The 17963-nt window shown below is 39.7% G+C and overlaps 1 protein-coding gene across 1 annotated transcript in view; it reads right to left on the reverse strand.

Moving 5' to 3' along the window:
* FAM20C (FAM20C golgi associated secretory pathway kinase) overlaps positions 1-17963 on the reverse strand; it is an 81965-nt gene that overhangs the window by 20316 nt on the left and 43686 nt on the right. The window contains exon 4 of the mRNA XM_073362099.1: positions 2217-2309. Within this exon, the coding sequence (XP_073218200.1) occupies positions 2217-2309 (93 nt within the window). The remainder of the gene's footprint in view (positions 1-2216; positions 2310-17963) is intronic.

A 17963-nucleotide genomic window follows, 5' to 3' on the forward strand; every position in this document is an offset into this window, starting at 1 on the left:
GGCATCAATTCTAACCCAAGAAAGGGAAGCACTGTGGGCCTCAACCCTAACCTGGAAAGTCCTACAGGCCCTAACTCTAAACTGGGGAGCTCTACAGACCCCATGTTTTACACTAGGCTGGGGATCCCTAAAAGAAGAGTTCTGTGAGCACCAACCCTAACCCTAGGTTAACTAGTTTTAGGGGATGTCTACATTACAGCTTGGAGCAAGCTTCCTGACCTGGTAGACTGACTTGTGCTAGCAGGGCTCTTGCTAGTGCATTAAAATAGCTACATGGACATTACGACACTGGTGGAGGCTCAGGCTAGCCACCCAAGCTCAGATCAAGGGTGTAGGGTGGGCTTGAGCCTGGGTGGCCAATTCAAGCCTCCATTGGAGCTGCAACATCCCCACTGCTACTTTTAGCTTGCTACTGTGAACACCACTAATGCAAATTTGTCTAGTAGGCTGGGAGGCTTGCTTCCAGATGCAGTGTAGACGTATGCCTCAGAGCCCCAAACCTTACCTTAGACTAGGGTGCCCTATGGATCTCAACCCTATCTTTAGGGTAGGGAGTTCTAGGGACCCCAACCATAATTCTAGGCTGGGAAGCCCTGGGGACCCAATGCAAACCCTAGGTTAGGAAGCGAAATGAGACTCAATCCTTTCACTAGGTCAGGGAGCTGTATCAGGCCCAATCTTACCCTAGGCTGGGTAGCCCAACAGATCCAACCCTAGACCTAGGTCTGGGAGCCCTATGAGTCCCAATCCTCGACCTCGTTGGAGAAGCCTTACTGCCCCCAACCCTAACCTTAGGCCTGGAAGCCTTATGGCCCTCAACCTGTCCTTAATCCCTACCATCCACTACCATAATCTTAGGCCAGGAAGTCCTATATATTGCAATCCTAACCCTAGGATGGATAGCACTACCAGTCCCAAAACCAACGCTCTACCATCCCTGACTCAAACCCCAGGCCCGGAAGCCCTACAGGCCCTGACCCTGACCCTTGAGTGGGCAGCCCTATGGCTCCCAACCCTAGCCATAACTCCAGAATCCCTATTGGCACAAACCCAACCCTATATGTGGAAATTCTATTGGCCCCAACCTTTATCTGAGGCCTGGAAGTCCAAGAGGTTCCAACCCCAAACCTTGATCTGGAAGCCCAACTAGCTCCAATCATTACCCTAATCTGAAATGTCCGATGGGTTCCAACAATGACTCTAGCCCAGGACAGTCCTCCAGTCTCAATCCTAGCATAAACCATGGTATCCAAATGGTCTCAAATCATCATCCAACCACTGATTGCCACTCATACCTGAACTCGGGGCCTGATGTGTCTCATGGGATCTAACTGTAACCCTTTTCCCAGGATTCCCTACAGTCCCTACCCTAACTCTGTTATGAATTGTCCAAGAGACTCCCACTCTACCCCTAGCCAAGAACGTTTTATGGCCTCCAACTCTGGCCCTCACCCAGGATGTGCAAGAAACTGCAACCCTAATCCTAATCCAGAAAATGCCATGGTCTCTAACTGTAATCCTAGATTCCCAGTAAACCCCACCCATAATCTCTGCACTGTAGGCTAAATGGGCTCCAGTCCAAAGGCTATCTTGGACACACAGATGGCTCCATCAGGGTCCAGCCCTAATCCTGCCCTAGATCAACCAATGGGCCCCATTCCTCATTGTAACTGTGGGCCTAACTATGATCCTAACTCTAAACTTTATGCACAATGGCCCTCAGCAGCCAGTCCCAAACTCAAGCTTATGAAACCACCATCTCTTATCAACTCTCTGTTCATCATTTATTTTATTCTTCTCTGAGTGCTCTCCTGCTTCTCAATATCTATCTCATATTCACATGCCTAGAACTAATTGAAGTAGGACAGGTTCAGTTATACCAATGCCATGTATCCCCCATGACATGAGACCTCTCCATATGCAACTCAAGGTCACATTGTCATGTGTAGCATTAGACTCTTCTCTTTAATATCGCCTCTAATTCATTTTGACCTTTACTTCTTTTCAGATATCTTCCTCCCAAAGTAAACCTTTGTTTCTAATTATTATTCCCCATTTTCATTCTGTTCCATTCATTCCTTCATGTAGATTGCTCACCCTTTTTATGTTATTTTCTATTTTTAAAGTAACTAAATTTTTTTTCCAGGCAGGAGGATTTGGAATAAAATGCACATCACATTTAATTTTTCTTTTAAATATTATTTCGTTTTACTTACCTGTCCAAATGAAATGCTGCTATTTCAGCATTATGCCTTTCATAGTCTGAGAAATAAAAGAAGTCAGGTGGGGTTTCCTGTTCTCTGGTTTGCCTGCAAAGAAAAACAGGTATGACAAATAAGGATTAGTATTTATAATGAGCAATGCTCCAAAATCAAGCCCTTTGTTCAAGAGTTCAGTATTGGTTGCTTAATCGAAGGCCCCTAAAAATACTTCATGTGCGAATTATTCACCATAAAGTAATTTTATCTTTCTTACTTCTGTAACAAAGTTCTGAATTCCAAGCCTATCCTCCTGCATGAAGGCTGCTGTCACAAGTGCTGTTCCACTCAAGATGCTCGCTCTATTTAACAAGATCTGTTTTATCACTCAAATATTTCATTAGTGGTAGCAGTGAAAAGAATGTCATTTCATTAAATTATCATAAACTGTAATTATAAAATTTCCAAAAGTAATAAAATTTCGCTTTTATCTTTGGCAGTTGTGGAGTTGCTATCTAAAATATGACTCTTCTTTTGTATTACTTGGATCCAACAATGACATGTTTTCTTCATTTCAGAAGAAATGGAACCATTTCAGTTTGACTGCAATGACATACGTCACATTTCAAAGAACATTAACAAGATTGTACTCCAGAGAAGCGTCAAGAATTTGTTGTTCCTACATTTTAAGCACAAATAAAAACTGTTTTTTAAATAGAAAGATAAAGCTCAAACATCAAACTCTGCTAAAAATGGAAAGATCTTTACATATAACAAAGGGGCAATCTCAGGGCCCTGTGAAGCCAATGGGAGTTTTGCATTAACTTCAATGGGTCCAGGAATTGGCCATGGGATGAAATTCACCCTGTGCAGTTGACCATCACAAGACCTACGACTCCATTAAATTCCACTTATATTCTATTTTGAGGACTTAAATGTGACTTAAGTGTTACACAGATCTTCTGTAGGCCATCTGCTTGGGGTGAATTTCATCCCAAGAAAACTGCCCTATGTATAGGTATTGTTTTTCTTTCTACAGACTTTGTACAGTACAAAGTAGTCCATGCCTTAAATGAAGCATAACTGCAGACACGTAGAGACCATCAACATATTTATTTTCTTGTCACGTGTCATTCAAATTGTGGCTATTTGTGGGCCATAAGCATGCCTACTGAGGGTACAATACTTAGCACTGCAATCGTAATTTTCACACATGTGGTCCCCTGCTCAGCAGAAGTGCTGCAGTGTGGCAATCAAATAAGCAATCACTGCTCTCCATTTGCTCCTGTTGTTGCAAAAAGGCAGTAAAGGATAGAAGCTAGAAGTGAGACCAGGACAAAATAAAACTAATGTTTTTGAGATAGGAACAAGGGAAAAGGTGAAATAGCCACAGGGATGAATAAAGTTGAGTTGGCTTATGGTGCGGTATATAATAAATACAAAACTGCTAGGTTAGCTGCAGCCTCATTGTACAGTTCCATATCAGTTGTATGTTGTAACCTCAGTACTAGAGAAATGAGTTTTGACTGTACATTTTGGGAGAAGGAAATTAACATATTTCAACTGGGCAGAAAAGGATTTCGAGTGCTTATTTTTTTCTGATTTTAATAAATTTCGGCAACTAATTGAAAGAGAAAAAGACACAACTCCAGTATTTTGCAAAGCTTACACCATTCACTCTATGCAGCTGATACGCTTCAGAAAATATTACTAATTAGCTAATCAGTACCATCTGCTTTTTATTTTCTCGAGAGTTTAAACATATCATGGTTGTTCCTTTAAAAAAAAATCTTGATTGAGAAAATAAGTCCCAAATAAAGGGTAGATCTTAATCCTGAAAGTGCAACTATCCACAGAAAACCATCATAGTTCCTTACTGCTGCATATCTGACATATGGGGCAGTCAATTCATTACATAGCTGCAGGAATAGTATATTTCCACAAATTTCACTTTTCTATTAGCTCCTTGAAGCTCCAGGCAAAGGTAATGGATATTATTAATTGTAGAATCAGTACTTTTTTCCTTGCAGGCTTAACCTTGTTTATATGGGTTTCTGTACTGTTATACATTTTCAATGCACCATCTGTACTGTTATACATTTTCAATGCACCATCCTCAGGGCCATGATTTTGGCTATGTAGAGGAGCAAGACCAGTAGTGAGCAACCTGCGGCCCATCAGAGTAATCTGTTGGTGGGCCGCGAGACAGTTTGTTTACATTGACCGTTTGTAGGCACGGACGCCTGCAGCTCCCAGTGGCCAAGGTTCACTGTTCCCGGCCAATGGGAGCTGCGGGAAGTCGCAGCCCACAGGCCGCAGGTTGCCCACCATTGAGCAAGACACTCATGGAAATGCCCAAACGATGGACAGGACGCTGAACTCATGGCTAAGTCTGGACACAAGAGTTACCCATACCTTTTAAATCTTGACTTGATGGCAAAAATAAACTACAGACACTAATTATTTAAAGTCCTGTTGATAGTCCAGCTCACGTGCTCTATATAGATACAGAAAAACACCTGATCAGCAGAAGTGACCAGCATGTATATTCTTTCCCTGTATTTTCACAGAAATAATCATTGGGTGCTTTTTGAATTAGGTTCTGATTCAATATAAATCAGAAGGAAGATTTTTCAAGTCCCAGAATTTCTGCAAAGCTATGCAGAGTCAAGTTGGGGCAGGCATAGAAGACCCCACTCAGGGGCCTGAGAATGAAACTCCTCTCCCAAACAACCTCAGCAGGGTCTTCAAATGACCTCAGTGTCCTCACTAGCATCAGAGTTCCCCCAAGATCCTAGCATTCTCTAGTGATCTACTAGCACTTTATTGACCCTAGCTTGAAAGCAATTAGAAAACCCAAGCATCCTTTGGGGCCTGATCCCAAGCTAGAACCCACCTGGCATCCTGAAGCCTTCATCTCTGGTGACCTATTGTAATGTCCCATGGTAGGAACTGACTACTGAAACTTAAGAAGGAAATGACTACCATGCATATTGTAAACAGTCTCTTGGGTTGACTTTGATATCCCACAATGTTATTTAAATGCATGTTTACAGCTAATTGGAGTACACACTGGAAACTGAAAGATTTGTTGACAACTCCTCAGCCACCAATGAGCTGGATGCCACTCTATGTATCTAAAGCAAGGTGTAAGAGGTGCGATGTGCGTGGCACTAGGTACTCTACAGAATTTAAAAGGCCATCTGGAGCTTTTTTGACACTATTTTTTGACAATGCTTTCTTAAGAACCAATGATCAGTTCCCAGGGATTGTGTTTATCTGTGTTATGAAGGCACAAAACAACGACAGGTGCCCACAATTTAAATATTCTCCTTATTCAAGTTTGTATGATTTATATTTGAATTTATTTTACCAAAAATTCAAAACCAAAACCCGTTTGACTATTATCTGGTGTGTGCAGTCAAAGTGCTTGGCAGTGTGGTTAGAAGAGAATTCTCTGGGCCAAATTCTATTTGGATTTGTACAAGTGTAGAGTCAAAGGATCAAATTCAGCTCTCAGTTACACTGATGAGACCCCATTTAGTCCTATGGATTTACTCTGGTTTTAGATAATTGTAGATGAGATCTTAATTTATCACCCAATCTCTAACTAAAGTGTTGGGAAAGGAGTCCTGATTTTTGAATCCATTCCAGGTCAATTAGAATAGTGCATGAAACCACTTAATCCCTCCTGTAGCATGTTTTAAAGCAGAATTGCATTTTAAAAGAAGAGAAATAAAGCCTATTGTTTCTGGTTTATTAAGTGATGGCTATTGAACAAAGACTAGCTCATTAAATGACTAAAGCAATTAGATATTTGAGCAAACAGACCAAGAAGGTAAGACCGCTGCAGAAGTTTAGACCTCTTCCTGATAATAAATTAAGGACAATGGTAGGAGCTGCTCAGTGCCAGCATTAAAATCGCACACCATCCACTATTTCAGGATCTACTGGTTGCGAAGGGTGGGAGAGAATTTCTGGCTGGTCTTCCTATTTTGCAAACAGTTGGAATCCAGTACTCCTCTCCTTGGGGGAAGATTTGACAGATTTCTATAATGACAAAATGGGAAGTTCTGGAGGAGAGACAGCTGGAGTTCTGCTCAGATTGCATGCAGTTAAAATTTGTTCAATGGCACAAGACCAAGTGAATTACAACACTAGTAGAAGACAAATCAGAACTAGCAACCTTTGTAGAGGAGAAACAAGAACTACCATGAAAAACCAAAGCCACTGAAAATCCTGAACATAACTGGGAGAAAAATAAGAACAAAGCAAAAAGTGGAATTTTAAATTAATGGGAACACATATGGTTTTACCTAAGATGAGCTTTATCAATCATCTGACCTAGCAGTTCACGCTAAAGAAGGGAATAACTAAAACCATTCAAATTAATGAATGCTTTCTGGGATAATGATGGAGAGCTGACTCCATTTTCATTATTATTCCCACACGATTTGTTGTTCAAGAACATTTTGACATTTGACACGACGATTTATGTGTGAAAATATTTGCAGATCCCCCCCAGATTTCAAAAACATTAGCATACTCTTTTTTCAGTCCATAATTTTACACCTTAACTGCAATATTCATTGTTTCCTGTTCATTACTGGCAAGTCATGAATCTCATCCACACATTAAGATCATAAAGCAGTCTCTGGCTCTTTGGCATTTTTCAGAGAAAGCTGCTATAGAAACTAAGTCTTTAGCCTGGTAATCTAAGGCGAGTTTCCAGGACCTCTCTCCTACGCCTGCCTGTTATCAGTAATACCAAAATGTAGGATGCCCGTGGGTTCCTCCTCACCACTCAATAGAATTCCATCTAGATGTCATACTTCTTCAGCACAGGTTTCAGAGTAGCAGCCGTGTTAGTCTGTATTCGCAAAAAGAAAAGGAGTACTGGTGGCACCTTAGAGATTAACCAATTTATTTGAGCATAAGTTTCCGTGAGTTCTTGTTAACTCCTGGAAATGTGCTGGAAATGGCCCATCTTGATTATCACTTCAAAAGGTTTTCTCTCCCCCCACCCCACTCTCCTGCTGGTAATAGCTCATCTTAAGTGATCACTCTCCTTACAATATGTATGATAAACACCCATTTTTTCATGGTCTGTGTGTATATAAATCTCCTCACTGTATTTTCCACTTTATGCATCCGATGAAGTGAACTGTAGCTCGCAAAGCTTACGCTCAAATAAATTGGTTAGTCTCTAAGGTGCCACACGTACTCCTTTTCTTCTTCAGCACAGACTGCGGTAAGTTTCAAATCATATGCATTAGCAGTCAAAAAGCAAGTTAGACATTACTGATATATATAAGGACATACACAGTTTGCTGGCAATCCAGAGACATTCCAAAAGCATCTTTGTATCCAAACAACTGTATTTTAACTAATCAAATGCCTTGTCGTTGGTTTATTATTATGGATTCAGAGGCCCTTTCTTTTTAAATAGGCCATGCTTCCTACTTTTTTTTTTTAAAGGAACACCCAAGAGGAATCAGCAGGATCAACTAAAAGGATTACAGAGGACCAATGAATTACAACAGCATACATGCACAAGGTATCAGTACGGTTGACTGGATGAGTACAACAAACAGGTGTCTATCTCCTTTTGTGTGTCACACTCTGGTTTCAGATGAGAATCTGAGCTCTCTAAGGGCAGCGACTATGTCTAGCTGTTGTAGACCCTTTAGCACAATGGGGCCCTCATCCTAATTGGACATTATCACAATACACATAACAACAATAAGTATTTTGGCAGCAGAGAATGGGATTGTTTGGGGAGGAGCAGTGTTAATTCTACAGCAGCAGGACCAGTAAGAGACTTAACAGGCCAATGAACATTGATAAGAAAGTAGTTTGGGCTTTCTAAAAGATAATTGGAGATTATCAGGGTGTACCCACAGGTATCACTTGTTATGTTCCTTTGATATGTCTATTCCCATTCCCTGTGAAATATTCAAGATGCTTAAATCTTGTTTTCTCTTGACTGAAGACACTTTGGCATAACATAAATACAATAAATAAATACAATGATAAAATACAATTAATATAGTACTAAAATGTGTCACTTAGTACTAGCTTGCAGTTTGACTAACCATTTTTCATGAACTTATTCTTCTGACAGGTTTCAGAGTAGCAGCCGTGTTAGTCTGTATTCGCAAAAAGAACAGGAGGACTTGTGGCACCTTAGAGACTAACAAATTTATTTGAGCATAAGCTTTCGTGAGCTGAATGCATCCGATGAAGTGAGCTGTAGCTCACAAAAGCTTATGCTCAAATAAATTTGTTAGTCTCTAAGATGCCACAAGTCCTCCTGTTCTTTATTCTTCTGACTAGCTGAAGAAACAGAATGGAAGGCCAGTGACGACTTGCAATTTTTTCTTTTCTTTTCTTTTCTTTTTTTTTTCTTTTTCTTGTTGTTATGTCAAATTGGATGGTGCAGCACTGGAATCTAAAGTGCCCCGAGATAATCTAAAGCTTATTATTCTAAGTGAAGGAGGCAGCCGATAGAAAAAAGGAGGTCTCGGAGCAGCTGCAGTCCTTAGTAGGGCACTTAAATTTTGCATGCAGAGTCGTATCACTAGAGAGAGCTTTCTATCAGCATTTGGCATCAGCTAGAGCAGGTGGAAAAAATGCCACTTAATTTTATAATACATTTTAGGGGCTTAGTATGTCTTTAGGAAGATAAATGATGTTGCTAATGCATTGACATCTACAGTAGCAAAGATATCTGGCGCCTATTTCCAGCTCCTTATGGAATCTTGGCAGCTGATAGCTTTGGCTTTATCAAAGCATTCTGTTACAAAGAGCACTCCTAGGGACTATCTGAGCTGTTTACAAGAACAGAATATGGTCCAGAAAATGAGTGGCCAATCCCGGAATGCAAAGACGTGCAATTTAACATGCTACAAAACGGATGTTTGGCCCGCTCAATTGCTCTCATCCAAATGACAATACGGACTTTTGCAAGATGTTTAGATTTTTCTCATTTCACTACAGTTTTATGATTAGAAAAATGGAAGACTATTTACCTGGGCTGAAAGGCAGAAATTCACACAGGGATGCAACAGTATAGGAATAAATAACAAACTGCTAAAAGGATAAATACCAAGACCATGCTGCTGCATGTGGGCCTCTTTTTTTTCTTTTTACGGTGTACAGAAAAGGAAAGCTTTACAACATGCCCAAAGACTAGCTAACTTAACATGAATAGAAGAATTGCAATCAGATGAATGGTGTCCAGCTAAGGAGATAGAGAAAATTGTATATAGAAATCCTATTGTTATATACAGAAGAAAAACAAACAAACCATGAATGGTCCACTGAACCATCTAAAATGCAGTTGCTGAGATTATTTTTCCTTTCCCACTGCCTTGCCCAATACATCTTCCTTCTTGAATGTACATGCTGGCTCCACCTTCCTACCATGCTAAGTTCAAAGCTTTTCCTCATTTTCAAAGGTCTCCATGACTTTTCCCCTTGGTACATCTCTATCTTCACGTCTGCCTGCCCCATTCGCCTTCCCATGTTGCTCTCCTTATTCCACCAATGCTCCCTTCTTGATTGTGCCCCTTGTCTCCTTTTCAGGTGTTGTGCCATCTTTCATACTGTCTTGTACTCAGGGCAGAACATCTCAACAGATGCTTGCCAAACTTTCAAAAGAAGGTCTACACACAACCTGTTCTCTGAAGTGTTCTAGCTAGGGGCCATGTGGTTCTTTGCTTGAGTTCTGTGCTCCACAATCTTTGGACTTGGTCTTTCAAGGTGTTGAACACCATCAGCTCCTATTGCCAAAGTGAGATTAGGTGTGCTCAACACCTTGCAGGCTGCAAATGTTTCAGACTAGGGGCTCCACTGATTCTTTAGCAACAGTTCAGCTATTGTGCAGAGCTGTGCATACTGGCCGGCCTGTATATATATTAATCCACTGGGGTTTTTTGTTTTGTTCATTAGAACAACATTCCAAAATATTAGAAATGGGACAAAGCCAGGACCATTTATTTTAACATCTCCTTCTCTCCAAACTTTAGTGGTTTGGATAATATGGAATCCAGATGCAAACAAACCCTGATTTGGGTATGCAAAACCAAAACTCATCCCAGGAGGTTTTGCAATACCTATACCTCCTCAGGCCAATGATAATAAAATGTTACTCAAATCCTACCCAAAAGGGGTGAAAAAAGAGAAAAAATACAAATATCATGCTGAATAGAACACAAGTTACTAACCCTGACTGTAAAACCCTATAAAACATAACTGGATGTACTGTCGGGGTTACTAACATGTTTCAGTGTCAGAAAAAGCTATGTAATGTTATTTAAGGGTCTCCAACAAAACAACAGAGAAAAATTAAGAGGGTCTTTACAGATGTACATTTTTCCAGCCATGAGATTTTTATTTTCTCTTGTAATGTTCTGGATTTGGGGCCCAATCCTTCCCTGATTTATATACCCTGTCCATTCCATTGACTTTATTGGGATTGTGCTGGGTATAAAGTCAGGGACCCAATTTGGCATACCATCTCTAGTCTAACACCCTATATAGTTTATCAAAGAAAGGGTCACTAAAGCAAAAGATAATTCTGTGAGACAGGGCAGTTTTTCCAGTCATTCTGTGTTGCTTTCAGCTGCACAGAAGGGAATTTTTGATCAGAATAAGAAGCATGAAGTTTGACCAGTTTGGAAAATGTGATTCTATTTCAAGACCTGCCAAACAAGTAGCTGCACTTCCTCATGAGAAAAGCAATGGCAAAACATTAGTATTGGTGTAAGCGCATTAGTGAAGATGTCTAACAGATCCATCATACTTTTTGGCATGAGCAGGGCATTATTTCATTCCCATTCTTTCTGGAACCCACCTGATACACCAATGTCACACCTGCAAGATTTCAAAGCTAAAACAAAAAGTTAGCCTGATGGAAAATATATTGACAGGAAGGTGAGATTTTAAATTCAGAGCTTTTTTTTTATTATTATTGAGAAACCAACTAAAAAGAATACAAAACAAAATTAGATACAAACCATGTAAGACACACTAAACAATTACAGAAAAAGGAATGGAATATAATGATACCTAACTCTAAGCAGATGTATATGTGTACATTTGCTGTGTACAGTACATGTGCCACAAGATCAAATACTCTGCATTCTCTGGTAGCTTCTGACATAATGATATCAGACAAGTAGGATAATTTCTTAAGACTATTTGTCTATACCACCCTTCTTTTCTGCAGCAAATATTTCAGATCTAACAGTCAGGCCTACAGTGTTTAACCATGCATGCAAGTTTAAACAGTTGAGGTGAGGTGAGTTTTTCCAATGTCATGGGCTAGATTCTGCTCTGGGTTATTATTACACCAGTGCAACTCTGTGGAGTACTGGTATGACTAAGGGCAATATTTGCTTTTTTAAATTAAAATATTTAAAATATTTAAAAAATATGCTTTTTAAAATTACTATTCTGTAATTATTTAAACATATATAAAGTACCATAATAGAGGTGGTTTTCCTCACTTGTAAAGGTCCTGACTTTCCCCGCTTAGTGCATCTCTATCTTCACATCTATCTACTCTACCCTCCCTCCCATATTGCTCTCTGTATTCCACACATATATGGTTGGAACTACCAAAGAATACAGAGTATTTGATCTTGTTGTACATGTAGCATATATAGCAAATGTACATGCATACATCTGCTTAGAATTAGGCTTCATTATATACAGACACCATAGTAGAAGCTCAAATTAAATGTATACCCCAAATTTTAAATAAATAGTAAGAGGAGCAAAAGTATGCCGCCAGGCCTAAACAACAGAGTAAAAGAAGCAATTAGAGGTAAAATGGCATCCTCTAAAAATTGGAAGTCAACTCATACTCAAGAAAATAGAAAGGAGTATAAACTCTGGCAAGCCAAGTGTAAAAGAATAATTAGTCAGACCAAAAAAATAATTGGAAGAGCAACTAGTAAAAGACTCAAAAACTAACGGGGGAAAAAAAAGAGGGGAAGTACATCAGAAGCAGGAACCCTGCCAAACAACCATTGGGCCACTGGATGATTGAGGTACTAAAGGAGCATTCCAGGAAGATAAGGCCATTCAGGAGAAGCTAAATGAATTCTTTGCATCAGTCTTCACTGCAGAGGATGTGAGGGAGATTCCCACACCTGAACTATTCTTTTTAAGTGATAAATCTGACAAAAACTGTCCCAGATGGTATTCACCCAAGAGTCCTGCGGGAACTCAAATATGAAATTGCAGAACTAGTAACAGTGGTATATAACCTATTGCTTAAATCAGCTTCTGTACCAAATGACCAGCGGATAGCTAATGTGATGCCAATTTTTTTTTTAAAAAAAGGCTTCAGAGGTAATCCTGGCAATTACAGGCTGGTAAGCCCAAATTTAGTACTAGGAAAATTGGTTGAAATTATAGTAAAGAACAGAATTATCAGACAGATAGATTAACATGATTTGTCGGTGAAGAGTCAACACAACATTTGTAAAGGGAATCATGCCTCACCAATCTATTACAATTATTTGAGGGAGTCAACAAACATATGGATAAGGGAGATCCAGTGTATATGGTGTACTTGACTTTCAGAAAGCCTTTGATGAGGTCCCTCACCAAAGGCTCTTAAGCAAAGTAAGCAGTCCTGGAATAAGAGGGGAGGTCCTCTCATGGATCAGTAATTGGTTAAAAGACAGGAAACAAAGGGTAGGAACAAATGGTCAGTTAACAGAATGGAGACAGGTAAATAGCAGTGTCCCCCAGGGATCTGTCCTGGGACAAGTGATGTTCAACATATTCATATATAATCTGGAAAAAGGGGTAAACAGTGAGGTGGCAAAGTTTGCAGACAATACAAAATTACTCAAGATAGTTAAATCCAAAGCAGACTGCAAAGAGTTACAAAGGGATCCCACAAAACTGGGTGATTGGGCATCAAAATGGCAGATGAAATTCAATGTTGATAAATGTAAAGTAATGCATAATGAAAAATATAATCCAAACATATAAAATGATAGGGTCTAAATTAGCTGTTACCACTCAAGAAAGAGATCTTGGAGTCATTGTGGATAGTTCTCTGAAAACATCTGCTCAATGAGCAGCGGCAGTCATAAAAGCTAATAGAATGTTATGAACCATTAGGAAAGGGATAGATAATAAGACAGTAAACATCATAATGCCACTATATAAATCCATGATATGCCCACATCTTGAATACTGAGTGAAGTTCTAAAAAAAGATATATTAGAAATGGAAAATGTGCAGAAAAGGGCAAGAAAAATGATTAAAGGTATGGAGCAGCTTCAATATGAGGAGAGATTGAATAGACTGGGACTGTTCAGCTTGGAAAAGAGGCAACCAAAGAGGAATACTATAGAGGTCTATAAAATCATGACTGGTGTGCAGAAAGTGAATAAAGAAGTGTTATTTATCCCTTCACAAAATACATGAACCGGGGTCACTCAATGAAGTTATTAGGCAGCAGGTTTAAAACAAACAAAAGGAAGTACTTCTTCACAAAATGCACAATCAACCTGTGGAACTCATTGCCAGGGGATGTTATGAGGGCTTAAAGTTTTACTGGATTCAAAAAAGAATTAGGCACATTCATGGAGGACAGGTACATCAGTAGCTATTAGCAATATGATCCGGGATGCAACCCCATGCTCTGGGTTTTCCTAAGCCTCTGACTACCATAAGCTGGGACTGGACAACAGGGGATGGATCACTTGATAATTGCTCTGTTTTCCCCTTTGAAGCATCTGGCACTGGCCACTGTTGGAAGATGGGATACTGGGCTAGATGGACCATTGATCTGACCCAGTATGGCCATTTTTATGTTCTTAATAGCTGCTATTAACAATTCACACACTCACACACCCCTACACATGAATTGGTTAAGTAATTAATGAATTATTATTAATATATGCAATGGCCACTTCTTGGTCAACACTGGGGACCTACAGTGTGACAAGCACGAGATTCTAAGGCTTGAGCTAAACTTTCAGGATGAGAGCTGAAACAAATCCTCCTTGCATCAGGCACAGAGGGCGGTGCATAACACACTTACCAGCAGATTACATGTACACACTTAAATTGTGTGTGTTATTACAGACAAAAGGGTGTATATATAGAGATTTACTGCAAATTCTCTTTCACCTTCCTTTTTTAGATGGGTGGGGAGAAGAGGATGAAGTGGGTATCAAAGCCACACAGGCTAACTGGCTATGCACGTTAGATATAAAGGATTCTTAGCCATCAGCCATAAACCGCAGTGCTTGTATGCAAAATGAAGGACTCATGGTATGAAAAGAAAGACAAGTGCTGGGAAGCTCCTGTCACTAATTTATTTTGTGAATAAGAAAAATCTTAATCCAGAAATAACATTTGATGAATCTTGGAGATAGAAACCTGGCTTCACATACAGGAGTAGGAAGATTAAGAGGCACTTGACAGCACTACAAAACAGTTCTCTGTAACCACATTAATATGGTCAATGTTGTTGCCACAGCAGGGAGAAAAGAGTCTCATAGCAATTAAATAAGCGGAAGAGATCATTAACGAGGGGCTGCAAAGATATTTTGCGCATCTATTTAATGCATCCGCATTAGGAAATTATAACAGATGCAAATCTTTTTGCCTATATAATTTACTTTCTCTTTTAAATGCTTTCATTTTATGAAGAGGGTGATGTGTGCATTTTTGCCATGACTAGCCCATGAAATCTCTCATTTCTCCCCCCCCCCCATCTCCTTGGAGGCCCTGGTTATATATGGTCAGCTCACCATAAACAGCAAACATGAAAAGTGATACAGCTGCAAAAAAAGTGCTTTGCAAAAAAATTGCCAGTGCAAACATAAGCTTAGTTTGTGCTCATGCAGTCTCAGACTTCCTTCAGAGAAGGAAATATAGAGTATTTTGTACAAATTACACATTTGTAGTGCTCTGGCATGGATGGAAGAAAAACACCTACAAAATCAGAGGTTTAAACTGTCCTTCAGCACAGAGAATGTTGTGTAATATGTACTGTGTCTGGGGTCACCCACGGGTAAAGATTTAAAGGAACAATAACATTAAATGAATTAGAAACACCAACTAGCTCAAGTTTCCTTTGACAAAAAGGGGGAGATATTTTGATTTTTGCAGTACAATGCATGTGCCACAGATACTCCAGATTTAAAAAGAACTACTTCTTCTAGTTCTACATATATTGCCAAAAATAAAAAGATCTTTTGAATATATTGTGAACGTGATGAACTGAAAATCAGATATATAAAGTCTGTCAACCTATTCATCAAGCTCCTAATGTAGCCCCCATCACTGTGGTATCTTACAGCATCACAAATATTAATGTATCCTCAAAATGCCTCTGTGTGACAGGAAAGTTATTCTTATTTTACAGGTGAAGAACTGAAACACAGAGATATTGAGGGCTCAGTTCTGCCATGAGTAACCTAATCTAGCACAGCACTTAAGATCATACTTAACTTTAAGCACCTGAGTAGTCACTGGGTCTAACCACGTTCCTTACATGCTTCAGTGTTTTGTTGGATCTCGCTACGACACCCAGTACTTTGCTAAATCAAGCCATAGGTGACTTGACTAACGTCACACAAGCAGATTTTGGCAGAGCCATAACCTAGAGCTCCTGACACCTGGTCCAGTGCCTGGACTTCAAGATCACCATGCTTTCTTCTCTTATTCATGGTACCAAATATTTTGGGTGAAATCCTGCAAACCCATGAAAGTCAGTGATATTTTTGCCAGGATTTCACCATTTAGATTTCATTCAGGTTTTTGTGCATTGAGTCGACACAGCACAACATGTACCCAAACACTCAGCAACTTCAGAATAATTAAGTGCACACGAAACTTCTCTTTTGCAATGCTATGTACTATGACTGCTTGTGTAAGTAAGGTGAGGAGAATTTGGCTATAAAGAAGTGCAAATCCTGGCTCTCATGTTTTCCCATGAGGGATACACATTACCACTACTACAGCCCATAAAATTTCTACACTGCCTTCTGACTGCCAGAGACACCTCGGATGAATAGGATGGAGCACAAGGACATGGACACTTGCCCTAACCGATAAGGTCAAGCAAACTCATCTGCAGCCTGACACATAGAAGTTCCATTAAACAAGTGTTGGAGGAAGTAGAAGTTGGGCACAGTATTTACACTCTGTACTTCTCCGATTCGCCATCGCTTTTGGGGTGTATTTCAAAATGTAGCTCAAAGTCAGAATTTCTTCCTCACTCTGTCTCTCTCTATATATATATTAAATGAAGTGCTTGTAATTCTAAGATCTAATAAGAACAGATTTCCATCTTTATTAGCTGTAACATGCAATAAGAATCTCAGTTACATTTTATGGTAGCATTGCAAAATCAATCAATAAATAATAAAAAGACCCTGAGATCCTGGTTATGAAATGGTTTAGTAGCACAATATCCATCTCTCCTACTACATGGTACCTCCATCATCGGTCAACCATATAGCCACAGGTGTGCCTGGAATGTTCCCATTCCCAGTGAGTTCCAAACAGCTGAACATTATGAAAAACAGAATACGGTGTGCCGCTAGGTGAGTGCAGTGCTCTGTATTTACAGTTTCTCATCGCAGGGATAGCTGATAACTGGGTTGTACTGAGCTATGATATTTATTCTGACAAAAGCCAAGTGCCTAAGATTTTTCAAATATATCTGTTATGAATCATTATCAAGTGTGGAACTATATGTGTGTATTTATACACACACACACACACACACTGAATATAGAGTGGAATCTACTGATACACAGTAACAATTCTCCTTTCTGCAGAATGCCTCCCCAAGGTTTATTCAACACTTACTAGTAATACCTACCTCTTGTGTAGTGCTTTTTAGATATAGATTTCAAAGTGCTTTACAGAGGAGCTCAGTATTGTTATCCCCATTGTTATTCCCCATTTTAGATGGGGAAACTGAGGCGTGAGAGTGGCTCACCCAAAGTTACCCAATAGGCCACAGCAAGAAATAGAAACCAGATCTTTTAAGTCCCACTCCAGTATTCCATCCACTAAGCCATGTTGGAGCTTGCTTAAGTCCTCTTTAAAAACTCAAATAGGGCTTAACTGAGTCTTGAGTAGCTCACAGTTCTTGTTCTGGTCATCTGCCCAGAGGAGAATTTCACCCTTACAGAACTGCAAGTTTTCTTTCAAGATTGTCTTTGTACAAAATCCAGAAAAATCTTCAATAATTATGCCATAGATGAGAGCAGGCCTGTGGTTACTGCAAGATAATTGCTCCCTAGGGCTAAGCGTTTCTAATCCTTCAGAGGTGTGATTGCCCAATAAAGTACACACACCCTTGAACTTGCTTTATTAACATGCTTTAATGTGTGGCAAAGGGTGATATGCCTCTCTGAGCTGGAAAGAAGATGTAATTGCCTGTTTCAGACTCCCTGGTGGTTACAAAAGAAATGAGAATTGCTTTGATATGGTATGATATTTCATTACTCTAATAAAACAAACTGTTCCACCGCCCTCTTTTTATTGTTATTTTAGGTCTGCTGTACCATTGCCGCTCTTCTGCCTGGCAGCAGATGTGATCTCTGAGAAGGGTATATAACCTTTTCTGTGCTTTTGACTCACGCTGTGACTCAGGGCAAACTTCCATTTCTTCCACTGGGAGTTTTGCCTAAATGAGGAATGTAGATTAATATCCCCATTTACTTCATTGCATCTCCTGTCTTTGTGTGGGCTGCCTCTAACTCAGGCTGT

Source organism: Lepidochelys kempii, chromosome 10 (genome assembly GCF_965140265.1).
Source record: "Lepidochelys kempii isolate rLepKem1 chromosome 10, rLepKem1.hap2, whole genome shotgun sequence".
Lineage (NCBI taxonomy): Eukaryota > Metazoa > Chordata > Testudines > Cheloniidae > Lepidochelys > Lepidochelys kempii.